Consider the following 19,474-nt stretch of genomic DNA (forward strand, 5'->3'; position numbering starts at 1 on the left):
AGATAGCAGGATAGCAGAGAAGGATAAAATTGATGGTAAGCAAATGTGTAATTAGATCATTTTCGTTTCTCAGTGTAGAGTGTAATCATTAGTTAACAAGATACTGTTGAAATCAGCCTTTAAGTAACAAAATCATCATAAAACATGACACAAATTTCACTCACATTGAACAAATCAAAAGATAATTTGGCACAGGAATATGTTTTTCAAACACACATAGCCTTCGGTTTGCTGCTGTCTTGATAAAGTCCATGCTGCACTTTCACATTGTCTCATCAGAGTCTGCACTTTCAGCCAAATCACCTCATCCCCTAATCTGATTTCACAATAATGGAAAGATTTCTCTCTAAAATCACTTGGATGAAATCACAAAAGTCCAGAACCCAAATTTTGACTGAGATTAAAAAAGGAAAGAAATACAACCTACGAAAAATGACACCTTAATATTACACCTACTCTACAGTTTTTCTTCCTGCACATATGAAATAAATGAAATGTTCCCTTGAAGATTGGGTCATAATGCAATAATACTTTTTTTTCCCCATGGGGTCCCTGAGGGCAGGAAGAGTTATATTCAAGCCAGGAAGTCATGCAGACAGTCATCTGACATATCTTTGATGTGAAAAGGACTTTCTTGACCTGAGTTGTGGCTCTCAGACAGCACTTCCTCTCAGGCTACGTGCAAATGCAGCCTCCCTAACCCCACCATTCATAGGATTCTCAGACCTAAACCCTGACCTTATTCCTAACCTTAACTGCCTATAACCTAAATTTAATGATTTAATTGGTAAACCATGCTGGAGGGCAGTAGAGAGCTATAGGAGGTGGGATTAAAGTCACCTTCTTGCTCTGAGTGATGGGTCACATGATCACACAATTCAACGGTTTAGGTCGTTCAACATGAGAAATCTCTGCATTGTGTTTTTCTCTGAGCTATATGCACTGGCATGGTGGATGGGGCTCAGTTGAAAAAAGAAAACGTGATATTACATATTAACAACCAATCAGACTTAAATAAAGCTGATAACAGTTGTGGGGCGTTCTGCTTATGATGACAGGCCACTTTGTATCAAATCTGATCAGCCCACAGAGTCCTGAAGAAGAGAATAACCACATTTTAGACCAACTCTTAACAAATAAGACTTTTTTTTCCCCTGACGTTTTACGATTGTAGCTTATTTAGTGTAGAAATACTTCAGATTTGGAACCATATTTTCAGGGGTTTTAAAATAGATTAGAACCTTTTTCGTTGTATATTTTTGTTTGGTTTTCCTGTTAGTACCATGTGATGTGTCTTGTATCCACATTTGTCATGTTTCTCTGCTCATTTGTTCAGATTTCTCCTTTGATTTGTCACTCGACTGCATATTAAACACATTAACACACTGTAACTCTGCTCTACACCATTTTTGGCCATCGCGCTCTGGGTCTGTACACAGTCTATGCTTGGTGACTCATCCTGATGTCTTGTTCCACAAACATAATCAAACTGCATACGTCACTTTATTTTCAGATTAAATTGCTGCCTTGAAAGTTTTCCGGACCAGCATCAGACAAACAGAACCCAGCACTCGAACGCAGGATGAGCACCTGTCATCTGACTGAGCGAGGACCTTGTAGGCAATGAGGAATGTCACGGCTGTTTTTGATGTCTGACAGGCATATGTCTGGGCTGTGTGTTTTCTCTGGCTTCCTGTTTGTGTCTCGCAGCGTGTTGCCCAGCTGTGAGACGAATTTACCATGACACAAGATACCGAGGGTGGAAATCAGTACAGGCCTGGTGGGTGTGATAACACCAGCCCATCCACCATAGAGCGTAATCATATCCTTTGTTTTCATATTCCTTATCTCCAATAACGACAAAGAACATCTTTTGATTCGGTTCGTCAGAGTTACACCTCAGTATGTAAACATTAACTTAACTTGCAGAATGTCCACATGAACTCAAAGACACATGAATTCAAAACTGTCGGACACATGAAGACACACGTAGACTTAGTGATTTCAGTGAAGCAGCCTGCTCATAATCAGTCAAACTAATGGTAAACAAAATCTGTTTTTATCCTCTTCTCATGAACAGACCAGTAACAGTTGTTGTGATCCTTTCCAGGGAGTGCGTTCTGCGCCAGCACATAAATAGACACTGATGTAATGTATGTAACCTCCCTCTGATCTAGCAGCTGTCTCCCCTACATCACTCAATAATGTGTCAGCCTGATGAATGTGTGTTAGAGCTCTAACATGCACTGCTAGAGAGGCCTGGAATATGTGGAGGAAAATCACTTGATAAGCCGTTGTTGTTCAGAAATGTGACTCCAAACTACAATTAATTGCTGTACAGATCATATCACACACCAAGTTTTGTGTCAAACTATTCCTCATTCATGCCTTTCAAACAGGGCCAGATTAAGTTCATGTGTATGGCCTTATTGGTCTTATCTTACCTTCTACTGCTCATATAAATGAAACAAACTCTTTCCAACTCGACATGCTGCTGTGGTCAAATTTTACTCATCATCCTCAGTCTTCCTTCCACAGGCTATGCTATATTTAAACTTTCTTGAGAACCATAAATACTCTGAAAAATATTAAAAAATTAAATTCATTGCTTGGTCTAGACATCTGTCCAGAAATTCCCACATTGGGATGCTAATATTTTAAAATGCTTCAAGATGTTTTGTTCAGTTTGTCCCATAGGAACAAGATAAAAATAAAAAAAAGATTGGTTTCTGTGAACTTGGGAAAGAAATATCTTGAAAATTAAACTTTTATTAACTATCATTAAAAGCCATATGGGTAGTATATACATCAATAAAGTTGATTGATAGATACGAGACAGAATATTTGAGAGCAGTGGGGTTTGATTGTGAAAGGAGGATGAACATTATAAATAATGAATGTCACATTTCCAATGTGTAAGTGTTAATAAGTGTGGTATGCAAGCAGAATGTATAACAAAGACTTTCTCAGCCCACAGAATACTAAACTTTAACTTATGTTTTACAACATAAAAACCATCCAAATAGGATTAATGAGTCCCAAAGCAGATGTTGAGTGAATGTAATGTACTGAGCATTACGTACAATGACTGAGAGATATTAACATAAAGCATATTAAAGACCTGTGGTGGGGGGTGTGCTGAGTTCAGGCTCTCCTGAGAGGTGTGGCTCCAGGGGCCTCTGTGAGACTGGTAGAGCGGGTAGGGTCTGCAGTGGTCATCGTCCTCCTCCAAGTCATCAGGGCCGGGGAGATAACTGCTGCTGCCCCGGGGACCCCCTGCACTCCCACTGCCACATGAAGAGTAGCTGAGCTGGGAGACGGAGCGAGACGGGATAGTTCGGCTGTCTGAGTACACAAGGTCATCTAGGAAAAAAAAAGGGACGTATGATAAAGTATAGAGTAAAGAATAAAGTGAGAAATCTTTTTTTTTTTCTCAGGAGTTAAGGCAAAACTCAAGGCTGCATTTTACTTTCAACAGTAAAGATATTATACACTGATTATATAATTTTTTTGGCGGATATTTCTTCTAGATTTTGAGCAGCCTAACACTGTGTGTTCCTATGACATGCTTATTTTGAACAGGAAGTAGCTTGGAATAGCGGCATGTGCTAACCTAAACAAACTGTTAACCAGCACTGTTAACTAGCTAGATAACTGGCTAGCAGGCAAACTGAACTAACCAGACCTTTGTGTTGCTGCTCCAAAATCTGGTGAAAGACAGAGGCCAGTTCAGCTTCAGCAAGCACCGAGTCCCTCCCGCCTACATCCATGGCCATAATGTCATGGGATCCTGAGGCCTGTGATAACAGAGAATGGTTAGTTATTAAAATAAAAATAATAAACAGATAGATAAATAGGATGGTGAGCTGCTGATGCTTCTGACAAATTGCTCACGATAGCCGCTGAAGCGATTTCTGGCCAGCTGGAACCTTAACAGTATATCAGAGAAAGGAAGTGACTTAAAGCAGTACCACTGGGGCTGACACACTGCTGCTTCATATTGATTCCAAGCTACATAAATTCATTTTAGATTATGAGTGAACCCCCAAAGCTGATAATTGCATTTACACATGTGGTTAGTAAGCAACCAGTTACAGCAAAATCATTAATGGTGGCAAATATTCTTACTCAAGCTCTGCAAACAAATTTAGAATAAGATTCTTCATTCATGATGGATATACTGTAATTAAACAAAGACCATAAAGTAGTATGAGCCACAATGTAGTGATCAGCAGTGCTGGTTCAAGCGGTGGCACAGCAGTGAATTATGTCAGTTATGTATCTGCATTTAGAAAATAACGACTGAGGAAACTGACCCCCTCATTTGGTGTTTTACTGACATGACACTGGTTGTTGCCAAAACTGCAACATCTTATCTGCTCATCCAAATGTGGTGTTCACAGTGCATCAGATTTATTTTTAAGAAATACTGGAGAGCTGAGATTGTATTGTGATCCCCAAATGACACAGCCATAGTGGTTTCATTGTTTTTACGCAGAGCAGTCTCTTAATGAGCTGACAAGACGTGTTAGTGCACACAAACATGCACATTTGGTTTTGCACAATGGGTGCATTGTGGCCAGATAAGAGAGTAAATAATGACAGTGCTCAACACTAATATAATATTGTCTCATCAAAGCAGACAATGTTGGCTAAAAAAAAGAAAACAGAAACAGGCTAAAGGAGAAACAGACAGAGGTCGCTTTGTATGAAAACATGCAGATTAGTTTGGTTTGGGAACAAGCTGTTTGTGGTTAGTCATCCAGCTTCTACCTGATTTGATTGTCCTCTTGACTTCATGGAGTAGTCACGGCCCAGTTCGAAGTCAATGGGATCGACAGTTAGCCGCCTTTTGGCCTTTTTATTCTTTTGACAGCAGAAAGGGATCAAGACCACCACCACCACCAGAGATGAGAGGGCAAACAGGTAAGAAAGAAGATAAACGTTAAAAGGTAAAAGTGAGGAGGAGAGAAAGGATACAGTCCCAGAGAATTCATCACCACTGCAAAATACTTCTCCCACCGACACACTGTCGAATCATAACATGACCAAACACAATGTAACCAACTCGGTAATAACCATTACGTGTGCCCTTAAAAAAAGTAATGCAAGTAATTTCTTTTGGGGAACATTAGCATTGGTTTGCTCCTCTCATGTCTTATCAAAGATCTTTTTTTTTTTTTTGGTAGAGCTCTGTCACTCAAATACAATGTTAATACATGAGATGCACAAACTGGGGTTTGGCTTGTGCCACTTCCTTGAGCAAGACTCTGATTCCCAGCTCCAAAAACTGTCTTTGGGAATGTGAAGGTGACAGGAAAGTTTCCTTACAAAAGGCAGTTCTCTGTTTGGAACAGTAGATGGCACTGTGACTGAGTGAGATCAAACAGGGGATACAGGAAGCAGCACTTGGCCTTCTTGTAGTTTTTTTTTTGTATTATCCATCAGAGGTCTATCATATGAGACATAAATAAAACCGTAATCGACAGTAACATTGGAAACAAAGCCGGAGCATCCAGAGACCCTGCAGAGCCCAAGAGTCCCGTCAACATTTGTTCTCCTAGACAGCGACTACAGTGATTGAAAATAAACAAAGCTTAGCTCCTACATTACACAGGGACCGTGGTATAAACAAGAGTAGTCTTGGTTTTATGACGAATTCCAGTGGACTCTGTGCCCCTTTTTACAATCTCAGGACTTGAACCAGAGGCTCTTTCAGCTGGGCTTGGACTCTTTTATGTGTGCGATTATATTTGACAGCTTGGTATTTACCCACAATACATGGCGGCCAGTGCCGGTTTGACTGTGCCTAACCTTAGATGTCACCAGCTGTCAAGGGATTCCAGTTGTTCATGACGGCCTGGGTTAGATCACATGGACAACACCTCTGCTTTTCAACAGAGGAGGGACCTGTCAGCATGACGAAGATCAGTGCTGACCCCAGCAGAGCCTTGCAAACACTCAGTTGTTTCGTGAGGCATATGCATGCAAAATGCTAATTTGGACTTGAATTAAAATGTCTGTGTCGCAGATGAGCTTTGATTTCCCTCACCAAAATATACTTTAATTAACAATCAGCTAACATGTTAGGCGTGGGCAACAAATCAACGGAACATGAGTGAGTCAGGTATTGTTTGAGGGTTTCCACGTGTGAAGGTCTTAACTTCAATCAGAAGTGAAAATCGCCTGCTGTCTGAGTACAAATTGCTTTCTGTGTCTCGTTTTATGATGCATATCACTGGAACGCTTTCTGCTGGCCACAAACTCACTAAAACCTAAGTATCTACAAAGTGGCTGCAAGATGCCTGTTTATTTAATGTTCTTTATAAGTGAACAAAGATTTGGCATTTAAGAGAGAAACACAAGCACAGCAAAGAAGCAAATGTACTATTAGCTCTTCTACTGCAAGAAAAATGAGTAATAAAAAAAACAGGAGTTGCCATACTCCTTTACCACGTACCCCGTAGTGTTTTGAATCTGTTGCATCCATACTGTGCTCCTCATATCCATCTGCTGATAAAGAAGGTAGGTATGTCAGTGTTAACCCAAAGCTTTTTGGAAGAACTGAATGCTGCATAAGAAAGCACGTGTATTCTAGAAACAGATGCGAGCAGACTAAGTCAAAGGTCATGAGTAAAGAGTTACATCTCTTTCAAGCCAGGTAGATAACTCTTAACCCTATGACCTTTATCTTTACAGTGAGATGCACACTGGATGTCTTCCATCAGGCACAGAAACTACCAAACACGTAGGCAAGAGAATGAACATTATGTGTGTTATTATGTGTTTTCAACCCTTTTTATGAGTGTTTATGAGTAATTTGCATTTCTACCATTTCTCTGAAACAGTTCCCGCTTGTAAAAAAATATATATACACACACACACACACACACATAGAGAGAGAGACAGAGAATACAAAACATATAGAAAAGTACCACTATTAATAACATTACTACAACCTCTAATGATAATGATGTAATAATGCCAATAAATGCCACTAACATTTTTTATAATCTTCGTGACTCTCCCTGAGTAAAACTTCCCAGGCTCTTCTCTTGCACTCTTGATATGCCAGTGTGCATAAAAGCCAGGAGGCGGGCACTGACTGTGCCAGTCTAACCAGAACATTTTGATCTGCTCCCAAACCACTGTACCCACTGTATGAGGCATTCAAAGCTGCAAAGCCTAAATGGACCATGTTAATAGTCCAATGTTTATATTAAATTTGGAAACTTAACTTAGAGTATCATTCTGTTTAGAATATCATTGTGAATATTCTGACAAATTATTATTGTAAGTATATTTCTGTTAATTCATTAGCATGAATCCAGAATGGATCCAAGGAGGACCACACACATGTAGGATTAACCCTCTAGTGGGGCCCGAGGGTGGAAAAATTGTGTAGGCTCGGATTAACCCCTGCTTGTGGTAATTCAGTGAAACAAAAATTTATTTAGGAATATAAATCAGGGACATTTTGACAGAGGGCCCCTCACCATGACAACCAAACAGGTAGTAATGCAGGACATGCCTTTAAGTTTTTTTTTTTCCTTTTTTAAAAGGCATATTCTCAAACAAATTTGCAAATATTCAAATTATCACAAATAAACAAATGAATAATGTACATAGGGCCTTAAAGGCCCGGGGTTGTGAGGCCTCATTGCTTGTGTTGTCTGATGGTATTTCAGCTTTGACCACAAAGACTCCCTGAAAATGCACAAATGCACAAATAAAAACATCAGGTCCATAAGTGACTGAAAATGAGTTTTTTTCTGTGCTTTCTGGCCAGGGCTGATTTTACACATACATTACTGAGGTAATGCATCCAAGTCCCTCCATCCACATTTTCAGAAAATAATAACAAAGCGTAGGATGAATTTTGGGCCAAGCCGGGCTTACACATCCAAGTTTTTAATTTGAGCCACGCTAGCAGCATGGCACTAGGGATGGCCATGACTGTCAGTTGCTCCACCACTTGAGTGACCAAAGAGAAAAATCTTAACTGCTACTGGATGTGGACATTCACTGTTTGCACCTAACACCACCATGAGGTCAAAATTTTAATCTGTCCACTACTATGATCACATGCTGAAAAACTAACAACATTCCCATCAGTTTCAGCTGTACTTAGTTTGCTTAAAGCAAAGATTAGTATGCACACACATAAAACATAGCAAACATAACTGTAGGCCCAAACATGTTGATGTCAGCCTTTAGCTCTGTGGTGCTGGAGTGCAGTCTCACAGAGGCCTGACCACAGCATGGCTATAGACTCTTGTTTTAGGGTTATTTGAGGTGAGATTTGGAGAAAAAGCACCAAACTGTGCTTGAATAAAGTATATTAAAATCTAAAGACATATCTGTCAACAACATCTAGACTTTCTTGATTTGTCCATTTAGTTCAGTGTACTTACTGTGAACCTCAGGCATGCTCTGTGTGTCATAATCATGGGGCTCTGGAAAAGAGAAGACAGAAGACATGCCTTATCTGTACTGAATTACAATTTCACGTAACATATCTTAGAACCTGACTTGATTGTTTTAATTACCATCTCACTGAACGAGGTTTGGTTTGCAATTTTGCCGTTCATTAATGACAGTAAACAGTGCAGTAAAATTGAGATAATTCAGGTAGTCTTTACTTTCCACATAAAATAATAATCAGAAACAGAAGCAGCAGTAGCAGTATTAAAAGATGGAGCCAGGGTTACTTCAGGGAGCCAACTAATTGAGTTAAACTCAATTTTTTTATGCAACGTCTGTGAACAAAGACGCGGTTGTTGCAGCAGTGTTGCATTTCCCTATGTGCACGAAGATACTGTACACGTAGGATGACACCCTTCGAGCTCTGGGGGCCCAACGGACCACAGAGAAATATATACAGTAAAAAGACACCAGAAGAATGTGTGTGTGTGTGTGTGTGCGCGTGTGTGAGTGCAGTCATGCATGTTGAATTTTATCCAGGTGGTCACATGAATCTCTACATGTGATAAGCTGTTGATCATTTCAAACATAATGCATCTGTTAACATGCATATTTATGACCGCATTTCATAACTACATCTTGCATCTGTGCACACTTGAGGAGCTGGATTCCACATCAATACATGACAAAAAAAAAAAAAAAAAAAAAAGTTCTGTTCTCCCTCCCTCTTTCTGTCTCTTTCTCTCCTTCTCTGCTTCTGGTTGCTGGAGCCCTGCAGGACTGGATCCTTCAGTTCCAGGCACAGAATGGGAGACATGTGACTGGATGATCACAAGGCCTGCTGGGCTAAGCCAGCCAACCAACTCTCTCTGTATCCCTTCCCAAAATCCTCGAGGGTGACTCAGCGTAAGCAGTACCAGGAGTCCCGGCTGTCTCCTCGTAACTCACTGATCTCCTGATGGTATGATCTCACTTGGAGACCTGCTGTGTATAATAATGCTTAGAGCTGATATACAATGTGCCTCAGTGTCGAATGGCACTTGTTTTATATGCTTTAGGTGCAGCCACAGGATGTTGGCCATGCTGTGTGAGAAACTTCAAAAAGAGAAGGAAAAGTGTGGACAGGTTTTGATGAAGAATGTCATACCGTCACTGCATCAGACTTTAAACATGAGCAGCAAACATAAACAGGACTTTTCACCACATTAGTATCTCTGGTGATAATGTCTCAGCAGACAATCCGCTTGTATCCCACAAGGGATACAAGCACACTGGTCAGTTAAGGACAAAAACCTAACAATGGAGGACCTGGACCGAACTGTCTCCAGGCCTGAGACGCTAGTCTGTGACAGCACTTGGCACAGCTGTGCCGAGCCAGAGCTGGAAAAACAGGAAAGATGGAAGAGATTAAGCCCCGTGACAGATTTGGCAGGCTGCTGATGACGGCTTACTATCTGAAAAAGAGAAAGGAAACTTCATTCTGGTGACTCAGTGTCACAAAAATGAAAGGTCACTTAGACAGCCAGACAACAAGTTAAACGAAAACATCAACATTAATTGTCTTGGTAAAGTGCTGGGCCAACAGGAGCTGTCAGAACAGCCTGAGTGCTCCTTGTTACAGATTCCCCAAATCTCTGGACTCCACTGTGGCGATGAACATCATTCTGTAACTGATACTCCTTCTTTGGTGTTTGATTTGGTGATTGAAGAAGCCATAGCAAAGAATTTGGTTCAATAATGTCTTATACTACTTGAATTTAATTCAACTGACTGAATTCAACTTAAAGAATGTGTATTTTGTTGTTCATCAGGCTTATTATCTGTCTTCACTTAGAAAAAATGCATTACCAAGTCCAATTCTTGGTACTTGCTCTCGTCATGGTGATGTTTTACTAATTTGAAGATGCCCGAGTGTGATTCCAAAGGCTGATACATATTTTCCATGCAGTTACAGTACAGTATGCAGCTGCTGAATCCCCCCGAAGCCTTTTCATTTATTGGGGATTTCTCATGGTAAGCTCGAGCTGACTTCCAGCAATGCTCTGCGACTCAGCTCAACTCAGCTCAGCTTCTGACCTGCAGCACCTCCTCAGGGCTTGTAAAGAAATGAGTGGAACAGATGGAAATTTGTTAAGGCTGTCCCGTCAAAGTGACCTTGACCTGAGACCTGACATTCGACCAAGTTTGTAACCTTTGATTCTCTCTGCTTAACATTCACATATACATTCCTACATGGCAGCTGCCCAGAATAACCTCAGTGTTTGACTGTTGGCAGCTGAGCAGTTTCAATCATCTGTTGGAGGTTGATCTCTTTGCTGACAGACCACCATGACAGTTTTGTCAAGTAAAGGGGGAGTAAATTTACTTACCACATACAGATTTTGTGGATTAAGGATTAAAACATTCCAGACACAAGCTCTACCTTTAAAACTTTGCAAACACCAATTCAGTGACAAATTTGTACATTTTCTTTTTAAGGAAAACTACGCAGAGAACAACCACTCACCTCCAAGGTCATTCTGAGAGCAGTTGTGTTCTCTGCTCAACCTCTTGAAGAGCGATCGCATCACCTTGGCGCTGCCAAAGCGCTTGAAGCGGGCACGGACGTTTTCGTAGTACCACTCCAACGTGCCGATCTTGAGGACCCTGTTAGTGGACACAGAGGGGACCGAAAGGACACTGATGAATTTATACACAGACCAGATTAATTACAGAAAATACCTGTGGGAATACAAACATTCCAAAATCCGCTGTATTTTTTACGTGAAATGATAGTATTAGGGCTGAGCGGGAGATGCTTAGCACAATACATTCCAGACTGAGTTCAGTGAAAGGGCTTTTCAATACTGAGCCTCATCTGAGCAAACAATAGTACAACAGTTACATATGGAGCTGTAATGAGCTGGATGTGCTAAATTCTTTTGCTGCAACAGAGCTCAAGCAGTGAAGGAGATCGCTGCCGTGTCTGTGTTGCAACTGAAACTTCTAAGACATCCATGAAGGGCTATGTGTGCTGTGCATGATAATTATCAAAATGAATGAAATGAAGGCATATGTCCACAGACGCCAGGAAAGCACTTTGCTCAAATAATTCATCATTAGTTATTGACAGGTTGTATTTGTGATTCAAGCTTCCTGGACTGAGCATGTTTAGGCTGTTTCAGAGACACAGAATCACACTGTAACAAACACTCAGATCTCAGTTGTCTTTCTAAGTTAGGTACAGTACTTTTAATTACCACGGGTTCCATGTCGTTAATCTGTCATTTCCTACCTGGCCATATGACAGGGATCACACACCCAGCCATGCTCCTTCTTATTGTAGCGGCTGCAGGACTTGCAGACAGAGAGCTGACAGTCCAGACACTGATGCTTGCTGTTGACTAGGAACTTGAAGGGCTGGAGACAGCGAATACAGTGAGACTCAGTCAGGCTGGTCTGGTTCCCCAACAACTCCCGCTTGGTGTCTTCCTTCTCAATCTTGGTCTTCAGCTCCCTAAAAAGACAAAACATGTCATCATTTATTGTTTTCATTCATTTGTAAAGAAAAAGATCACATGTTAAAAAGAGTGGAAAAGCATCAGAGCTGTGCTATGGCCAAAGATGAGGCAAATTCCAGCTGTTCACTACATACAGTGAAAGAGATCAGTGTTTTTCTTGGAGGAAAACAACTTTAATTTATCCTCGAGTCACAGGTTAACAACTTGTACTGCAGATGTATAACTCAAAAAGCAAACTTTCACTTTAGTGACCCAAACATTATCAGAGAAATGTGGCTTATGTTGACATGTGCTGTATTCCTTGCACTTACTGGTGCATGGTTTCATTGTGCCACAATACACATCTGGTATGCTGAGCAGGTAAAAAAAAAATAAAAACACTTTAACCAAGGTCTGTTTTTGACATTGTGACATGGCTGATTACTTCAGGACTGCTGCTAACTACTATAGGTTGTAGTACAGCAGTAGTACGGTAGATACGGCTTTTAAAATTTCACTCAGATCATTTTGGATAAATGGGATACTTTATAAGTGTCCCATAACTCGCTGCAGATACAGCTGCTGGCCATTAACGATGTGGTTTAAAGGTAATGTCTGTTGAATCTGGACAAACACTAATGATGCTGCTCTGTTTTGGCTGCAGGAATCGCTGCTAAATCATGTTTTGAATGCACATCTAGGAACAGGAAATAATTTTTGCAAATTGTGTTCTAAGTCCACACTGGTTCAAAACACAGCTTGCAGTGTGTTTACAGTGAAACTCCATCGCCAGATTTGGTACCATCATGCCTGCACAATGTTTGTGCATGGTTACATAAAGTAATACAGCATTTAAGCTGAGAGCCAGGCTAGCAATTTCCCACTGACTTCAGTATTTATGCTAAACCAAGGTAACCATGTCCTACACTACTAATCTCCCTCTCAGAAACAAAGCAAATAAGCACATTTTCCCAACATGTTGAACTAGTAATGGTGGAGCTCTACTGGAATACATTTGAAGTTATTACTCACTTTGTGTTTGTACAGCTAGAAAAACAAAACCTTATACCATTACATTATCCAAAGATTTTATGAGTCAAAGGCTGAGAAATATAAGTGAAGAGGTGGTTGTCAGCACATAGATGGCAACACATGGCTTAGTTTTGGCAACTCTGTGTAAATATTATGTCAGCCTTCTAACATGGAAAAGTGGGCATAGCAACAGAACACTGGCACGTTTCTCCAGGAAACATTTAGTGCAACAATTACAGATTTTTAAAAAATGATTGTGTTTTTAGTTTGAAACAAAAAGAGGTCCATCATACATATATGTTAGTGCTTGTGTTGTAAAGTAGGAATGTCTGGGAGTACTGTACTTATAGGGGGCTTCAGCTACCCTGTGGGTGCCATATGGACTGATACTGTTGTTACTCAGGGTGCTGTTCATTGTTGTTATGCTGTAAAGTAAGTACACTGTTGCCCATTAATTTGGAATACTTTTGTTTTCAGGCAGCAATCACATTGGAAGAGAATGATCAATAAAGTTTTGAGAAGATATACACTTTATCAATCAAGAATAAATCACATTGTCACAATCATTTCATGAGAAAAGGTCAAATATATTTAATTCCAAATTTATGGGCAACAGTGTGGAATCTCAGCAGACCTGATGCCAAAATGACCACAACACGGTTAGTACAAAAATACTTTAAATCGGGAAGAATGACACTGTGATGCAGGCCATAATACTGAAGCCTTACCCATTTATACTTTACTACTTATATTTATACTTTACCCAGTTATACTTGTGTGTATCTGAAACACTTGCAAGACTTTGTTCCAGTGTCCCAAGGTAAAAGACATCAGTAAAACTTAAATAAATACTCACTTTGTTGAAGCCTCATATTAAATATGAAAAAAAAAAAAAAAAAAAAAACAAAGATCATGGTGGTTCTATCACATAGTATAAAAGAGAACAAGGAAAACATTGTGGTTGGTTGTTGGTTGACAACTTTTTGCTCGAGTTCTCACTAATGACAGGTTGTAATGAGCAATAGTCAGTAACATTTCTACTTTTTTTCTGGAGCAAGTTCATTTTCAGTAATTATACTACAATTAGCAAAAACGCTCCATCTGTGTCAGCCTTTAATTTGTTTGCCTTGATGTAAATGAACACTTGCTTTGTTCTTGAGGCAAACTCTGAGAGTTAGTAGAGAAAAAAAATGGCAGAAAAGTTCCTTTCTTTGCTGAAATGTTCTCACTACATTCATTTTATCACAGAAAAATTGATCGCAGTGAGTAAATATATAAATAATTATACATGCACAATACAAGGAGTCCACCAAAACTCTTAGTTAAATTCTACTCAAAAGCCTCAAGAGGCAAAGTTAAACCCTTTACTTAATGAAATCCCACTCAAACACGTTTTTCCTCTCCCCTATGTAACTTGGCGGGTCTACACGTGTCGTGAATGACTTCATTGCTTCGAGTCAGACCTTTTCTTCAGCAAACTTTAAAGCAAACTTGTGCTGATTGTTGGAAAAGCAACAGCCTCACTCAGCACTGCGAGATGCTGACTCTAGTGGAGAGGAAAAATTCAGATAACAAGTCCCAAATGTCACACAGAGTGGGTGGAGCCTGGCAAAACAATCGCTGAGGATGAGAGGATGTTTACTGTTTATTAAAGCTTTTTTAAGGCCATGCTTTTTGAATTATGGCCCAGATCATTGGGATAAATGGGATACTTTGTAAGTATCCCATAACCTTTTGCAGATACAGCTGCTGGCCATTAGTGATGTGATTTAAAAGTAATATCTGTTAAATCTGCCCTCCTCTGAAACATCAAATCCCACAGATCTGCTATACAAGATGCCCTTCTATGATTCAAATAAGATGTGTGCTGTAGGCAACTTCCAAGCTTTCCAAGCACTGACACATGGCTGGCAAAGTTAAATATCAAACACAAGTGCAATAGCTTATCAAGACTGAGAGTTTGTAAATGAGAGTGGTGCCCTCTGTAGGCACTGGAAGCAGTTTATAATTCATGTGTTAAGCTGCAGGAACCATTTAAGGTTTTTGGCCATGAGATCTGGCTGAAAGCTCTGGAACATTGCCAGTAAGTGGATCTGGTGCCAAGATTTTACTGTCACATTGTGAAATGTTTTGTTTTTTATTTAATTTTGCTGATATCTTTTTTGGTTAGGTGATTATTGCTTTGCTGTTTTGCACTCAACATGAACACAATAAGAGCATTAATGTAGTGGTTTTTGATTTTCTTTTTTTTTTTTTTTTTGGTGGGGGTGCAACAGAACAAGCTTCAAACACATTACATTTTAATGTTATTCAGCCAACAAAACCAAAACAAAACATAGCCATGAAGCCTTGTTTTTAGAGTCATGTTTTTGAATGCAAGTTCAATATTCACCCTCCTTTTAGCTCTGTTTTGGTCTCCACCTGCTATTTGGCTCTTTAAATGATCCACTACTTTTAGTCATTAACTTTATCCCTCTACTGTTTGTTGTGGCTGCTAATTTTAAAACAATGAAGTTGCAGGCTGCAGAACCAAAACAATGAGCTGAAAGATGCTAAAATGCTCTGCAGAGTTTGGTGATCATATTCTATTACTACATTCAGCACCTTTCAGATTTTGACCCATTGCTGATATAAAAATACTAACGTGCTGCTTTAAATATTCATTGCCAAGTTTCATATTTGATGCACCCCTTTTAAAGTTTCCCTGACAAACCTCCAATCAAACTGCTGGTGCAACTGTTAATGAAATTTGCTCTGTACAGCAGTAAAATTTAAATTCTTTCGGGAACCACAGACAAAGTCATAAAGAATATTAATCTACATAAAAGAGAAACTGCACAAAAGCACTTTGAGTAAGATTTCAAAAAGAACAGAAGTGACTGTAATGTTCCAGTTTGTCTTTCTTTTTTACGATCAAAGACTTGACTTCAAAAGAAAACCAAATGACTGATTTTCTTTTCAAGATTATTTATAAGATTATTTTCTCTTCCTTCTTTCACATTGGAAAAATAAGCCTTACACTAAAAATAGTTTATATAACGATGTAACTTTTCTAATGTTCTCTGGAGTTTTTTACTTTAGTATGTTCCTCAAATCCTCACTCGTCCTTGGTGTTTGATGAAAAGCAGGTACTGCAGCAGTTTTGCTTAACTGGCAAAGCTGTGGAATCCGGGTGCGGTAGCCAGACGTTCGCTTAGTTACTTTAGTCTTCATAGCTGTCTGTGTGTCTGAGCGTTCCCATACATGGTGCTTCTCTCTCCATGTCCGTCCACATAAATCAGACCCGCTCTAGTTTAACTTGACTTGCTGTATCAGATCTTCATACCAAAGTCTGAATTGGTTTGCTGGTTTCTCAGTCTTTCATTTTAACATCATGATCTCATGTTCTCCTCTTTTCCTCTCTCTTAAGTCAATTTGATTATCTGACAAGTTAGAATAAACTACATGGGGCTAGTGGAAGTGAGAATAAGAGAGGGAGATAAAAAGAGGGAAAATCTCATTAGACAGGGCGAATCTGCTGGTGGGAGAGAATTCCATACTTTTGGGGCAGCTACAGAAAAAGCCCTGTCCTGGATCTCGGGAGCTGTCTCGAGATCCAGAACTAGTCTGGACTGGGACTGGACTTCTGTAACGTAAGAAGGGTCAAGACCTTTTAACAAGTTGTGGGCAAACATCAGGTTGTTAAATTAAATTCTACTGCTAACTCCATGCCAGAGAAGGGAGCAGGAATGGGAATAATGTGGTCGCTTCTCCACATTTCTCCAGGTCAGAGGTAAAGAGAATTAGACTGGGTTTGGAAAAAATATAGAGCTGAATGAAACTTCGTTTGGCTGATTTCCATGCTGAATCAAATATGACCCTAAGTTGTCATAACAAAAGATGGCAATGTGCCAAGATGTGTCAGATTTATTCTCACTGAACTAGAGAAATTTGTAGTGATCCAGGATTTTATGTCTCGAAGACAGTTGTTGACGTCAGTCAGTTTGTTGTTGGTATTTGGTTCTAGGAGGAGGTAGATCTGTGTGAAAAGAAACATTCTGTTTTTGAAAATGAGACCAAACGGGAGCATGGTGGAAAGTGGAGTAAAAGGAAAAGAGAACTGATTTAAATTAAATAACCGAGGGGGACCCTACAGGAGATGAGGCTTTGAAACCAGATTGGAATTTTCCAAAAACGCAGCTCACTCTCCTTATTTCTTTAGTATTATTACTGTTGTAACGCATAGATGAGGCCAAAGACCTGATTTTCACAGGTGTGACAAAGTCAAGGGTGACCGACATAGTACTGATCAAAAGAGACAAGTTCCTATTTTAGCAAAGAGTTGCCTGTTTATATATCCAGCGAAACGCATGTGAGGATATGGGAAGTCTTGGACCAAACAGTGTCAAAAACGAATAAGTTAAAAAAAAAAAAAAAAAACTCTGTTACTATAAAACACAAGTATTGAAAATCTAACACAAAGAAAAAAACATGACTCCTGTTATTTTTGGTGAACTTTTGGTGAAAAAAAGGGTCAAAGTCAAAATCTTTGCCAAAATAAGTTGTTTCATTTTGTTTTCCAACATATGTGGTTTTACAAGATTTAGGTGTGACGGTTTTATATGTAAACCACATGAAGATCTGTACCTACTTATAGACTGCGGAGGCCTTGGATGAAAACACCAGTTGCCTGTGCAGCAAACAACAGCCCATTTGAATGGAAAACAAATAGCTGAAGAAGAACCTTGGCAGGGGCCGCAACCTAATTGGCTGAAATTGAAAGACAGTGCTGTCCTTGTATTTGTGAAAAAAGCTTACAAACCATCTGCATGGCCCTATAGGTCAACTACTGAATGAGTGGTGAATCTTCAAGACTAAACAGCATGTATGAAAAGAAAATGTACACTGAAAACAAAAGGAGCTGTTCTGAACTCTCTTCTTTACAAATGTCTGGCTCTCTCCTTTCACTGCTGTTTTGTAAATACAGACTGGAGACAAGAAGGTTCCAGTGACTATGCCAGTTAATCAGTGTAAAATGACCCTTTCATCATGCACATATAGGCAAACAAAATGTTTAGTTTGATAAATGGGGATGGGTCAGCTGTCTCTGCCTGAAATGAAGAAATCTGAATGAATGAATTCAGAAAGTGTCTGGAAGTCTGGAACATTTTAAAATGACTCAGATTAGATCTGCAGCCCAGAAACAACAGTCAGACGTCCCAGGAGGTCATAAAAGTGTATGAAGGCAGGAAATCAATTTGTCTCAGATAGAGATCTTAGAAAAATGCACAGTTATGAGTAATAAAAAATATCTATGTTTGATAAGTACGTTGTCAGAGCCTCAATAAAAGATTTGTCATTTCAAGACAGACCTTTGCTGCTTGACCTTAGTTTTACTTGTTTTATCAAAAAGTCTGTGCAAATTTTCTCTCAGGAAATTTACAAGTACCTGAGGTATCAGACGTGTGTTTAACAGATTTTTCTAAATGCTATAAAATGAATTGCTCATTAAAGGAACATTCTGCAGTGGTTCCAGTCTTTGTGAAGCAGAAATATGTCGTAAAGCTCATTATAAACTAAAAGAACAGCAGCTTAAAGGTGGTTCCTGTGAGCTTTTATGATACAGCTATGTTGTCCTGTCTTGTAGAGGGTCCCTATTTCAAATCAGGTTTTTACCACATCTTGTTTATGCCTTGGGTCTGGCCCTGACTGTTTGTTTCACCTAATGATTTCAAATGTAAAAAAATATATCACGTAAAGTTATAGTTAGCATTCATACATCACTTTAGAGAACTCATAACAGGTGTAAATCTTACTTTAACAATGTGTTAAAGAATGGTTTCTTGGTTTTGTGCTGCTGCTGCTGTGCAGAGGTCATCCCACATCCAAGGATAAGGGGAAATTCCCTCTAAGCCTCTTCCTCCTACAGCTTGATATCTAAACCATTCATCGGCCACTGTGGCCAGGGAGACATGTGAGCAGCAGGCCAGTGAGTTAGGACCAAATGACTGAATCATCTGTTTGTGACGTGCAGCTCAACAAAGTCAGTCCATCCTTCAGGAATAGAGTCATGTAATTTCTGTTCAGTTTTACTAAATTTAAATCAAACAAATTGGCTGATCATCCATCATCTGAATAAAAAACAGCAGATAACCAATTATTTAGCATCACAGGCTTTGAAGTCAGGACATGTGACGTCTGGCTCACAGAGAAATGCGAGTGACTTGTCATGATGGTATAACGTGCCGTGAACTGCCATGTGAAACAAATACTGAACACTGTTTTCATTCAAGTAGACTTTTCCTATGAGCACGACTCTGTAACTTTTGAAAGCTGTCACACGGTCTGCTCATTACAAATGAAATGTTCATAAGCAAGTTGTTTGTTCATTTGTCAGCAGGATTATACAAAAGGTACTGAGTCGATTTGGACCAAAGTTTGTGGAGGGATGGGGTGTGGGTCGGGGAAGAACCCATTCAATTCTGGTGAGGATCTGGCCAAAGTGTTGAAGACACAATAGTTTTTAATCACCTTTCTTAACATTGTGAGTTGGTATGTTT

The 19,474-nt window shown here is 39.6% G+C and overlaps 1 protein-coding gene across 1 annotated transcript in view; it reads right to left on the reverse strand.

Annotated features, from left to right (window-relative positions):
- mlphb (melanophilin b) overlaps positions 1–19,474 on the reverse strand; it is a 33,197-nt gene that overhangs the window by 9,347 nt on the left and 4,376 nt on the right. The window contains exons 3-8 of the mRNA XM_041057370.1: positions 11,699–11,920; positions 10,931–11,070; positions 8,415–8,456; positions 6,461–6,513; positions 3,686–3,797; positions 3,122–3,363 (exon numbers count right to left, since the gene is read on the reverse strand). Of these exons, the coding sequence (XP_040913304.1) occupies positions 3,122–3,363; positions 3,686–3,797; positions 6,461–6,513; positions 8,415–8,456; positions 10,931–11,070; positions 11,699–11,920 (811 nt within the window). The remainder of the gene's footprint in view (positions 1–3,121; positions 3,364–3,685; positions 3,798–6,460; positions 6,514–8,414; positions 8,457–10,930; positions 11,071–11,698; positions 11,921–19,474) is intronic.

Source organism: Toxotes jaculatrix, chromosome 15 (assembly GCF_017976425.1).
Source record: "Toxotes jaculatrix isolate fToxJac2 chromosome 15, fToxJac2.pri, whole genome shotgun sequence".
Taxonomy (NCBI): domain Eukaryota; kingdom Metazoa; phylum Chordata; class Actinopteri; family Toxotidae; genus Toxotes; species Toxotes jaculatrix.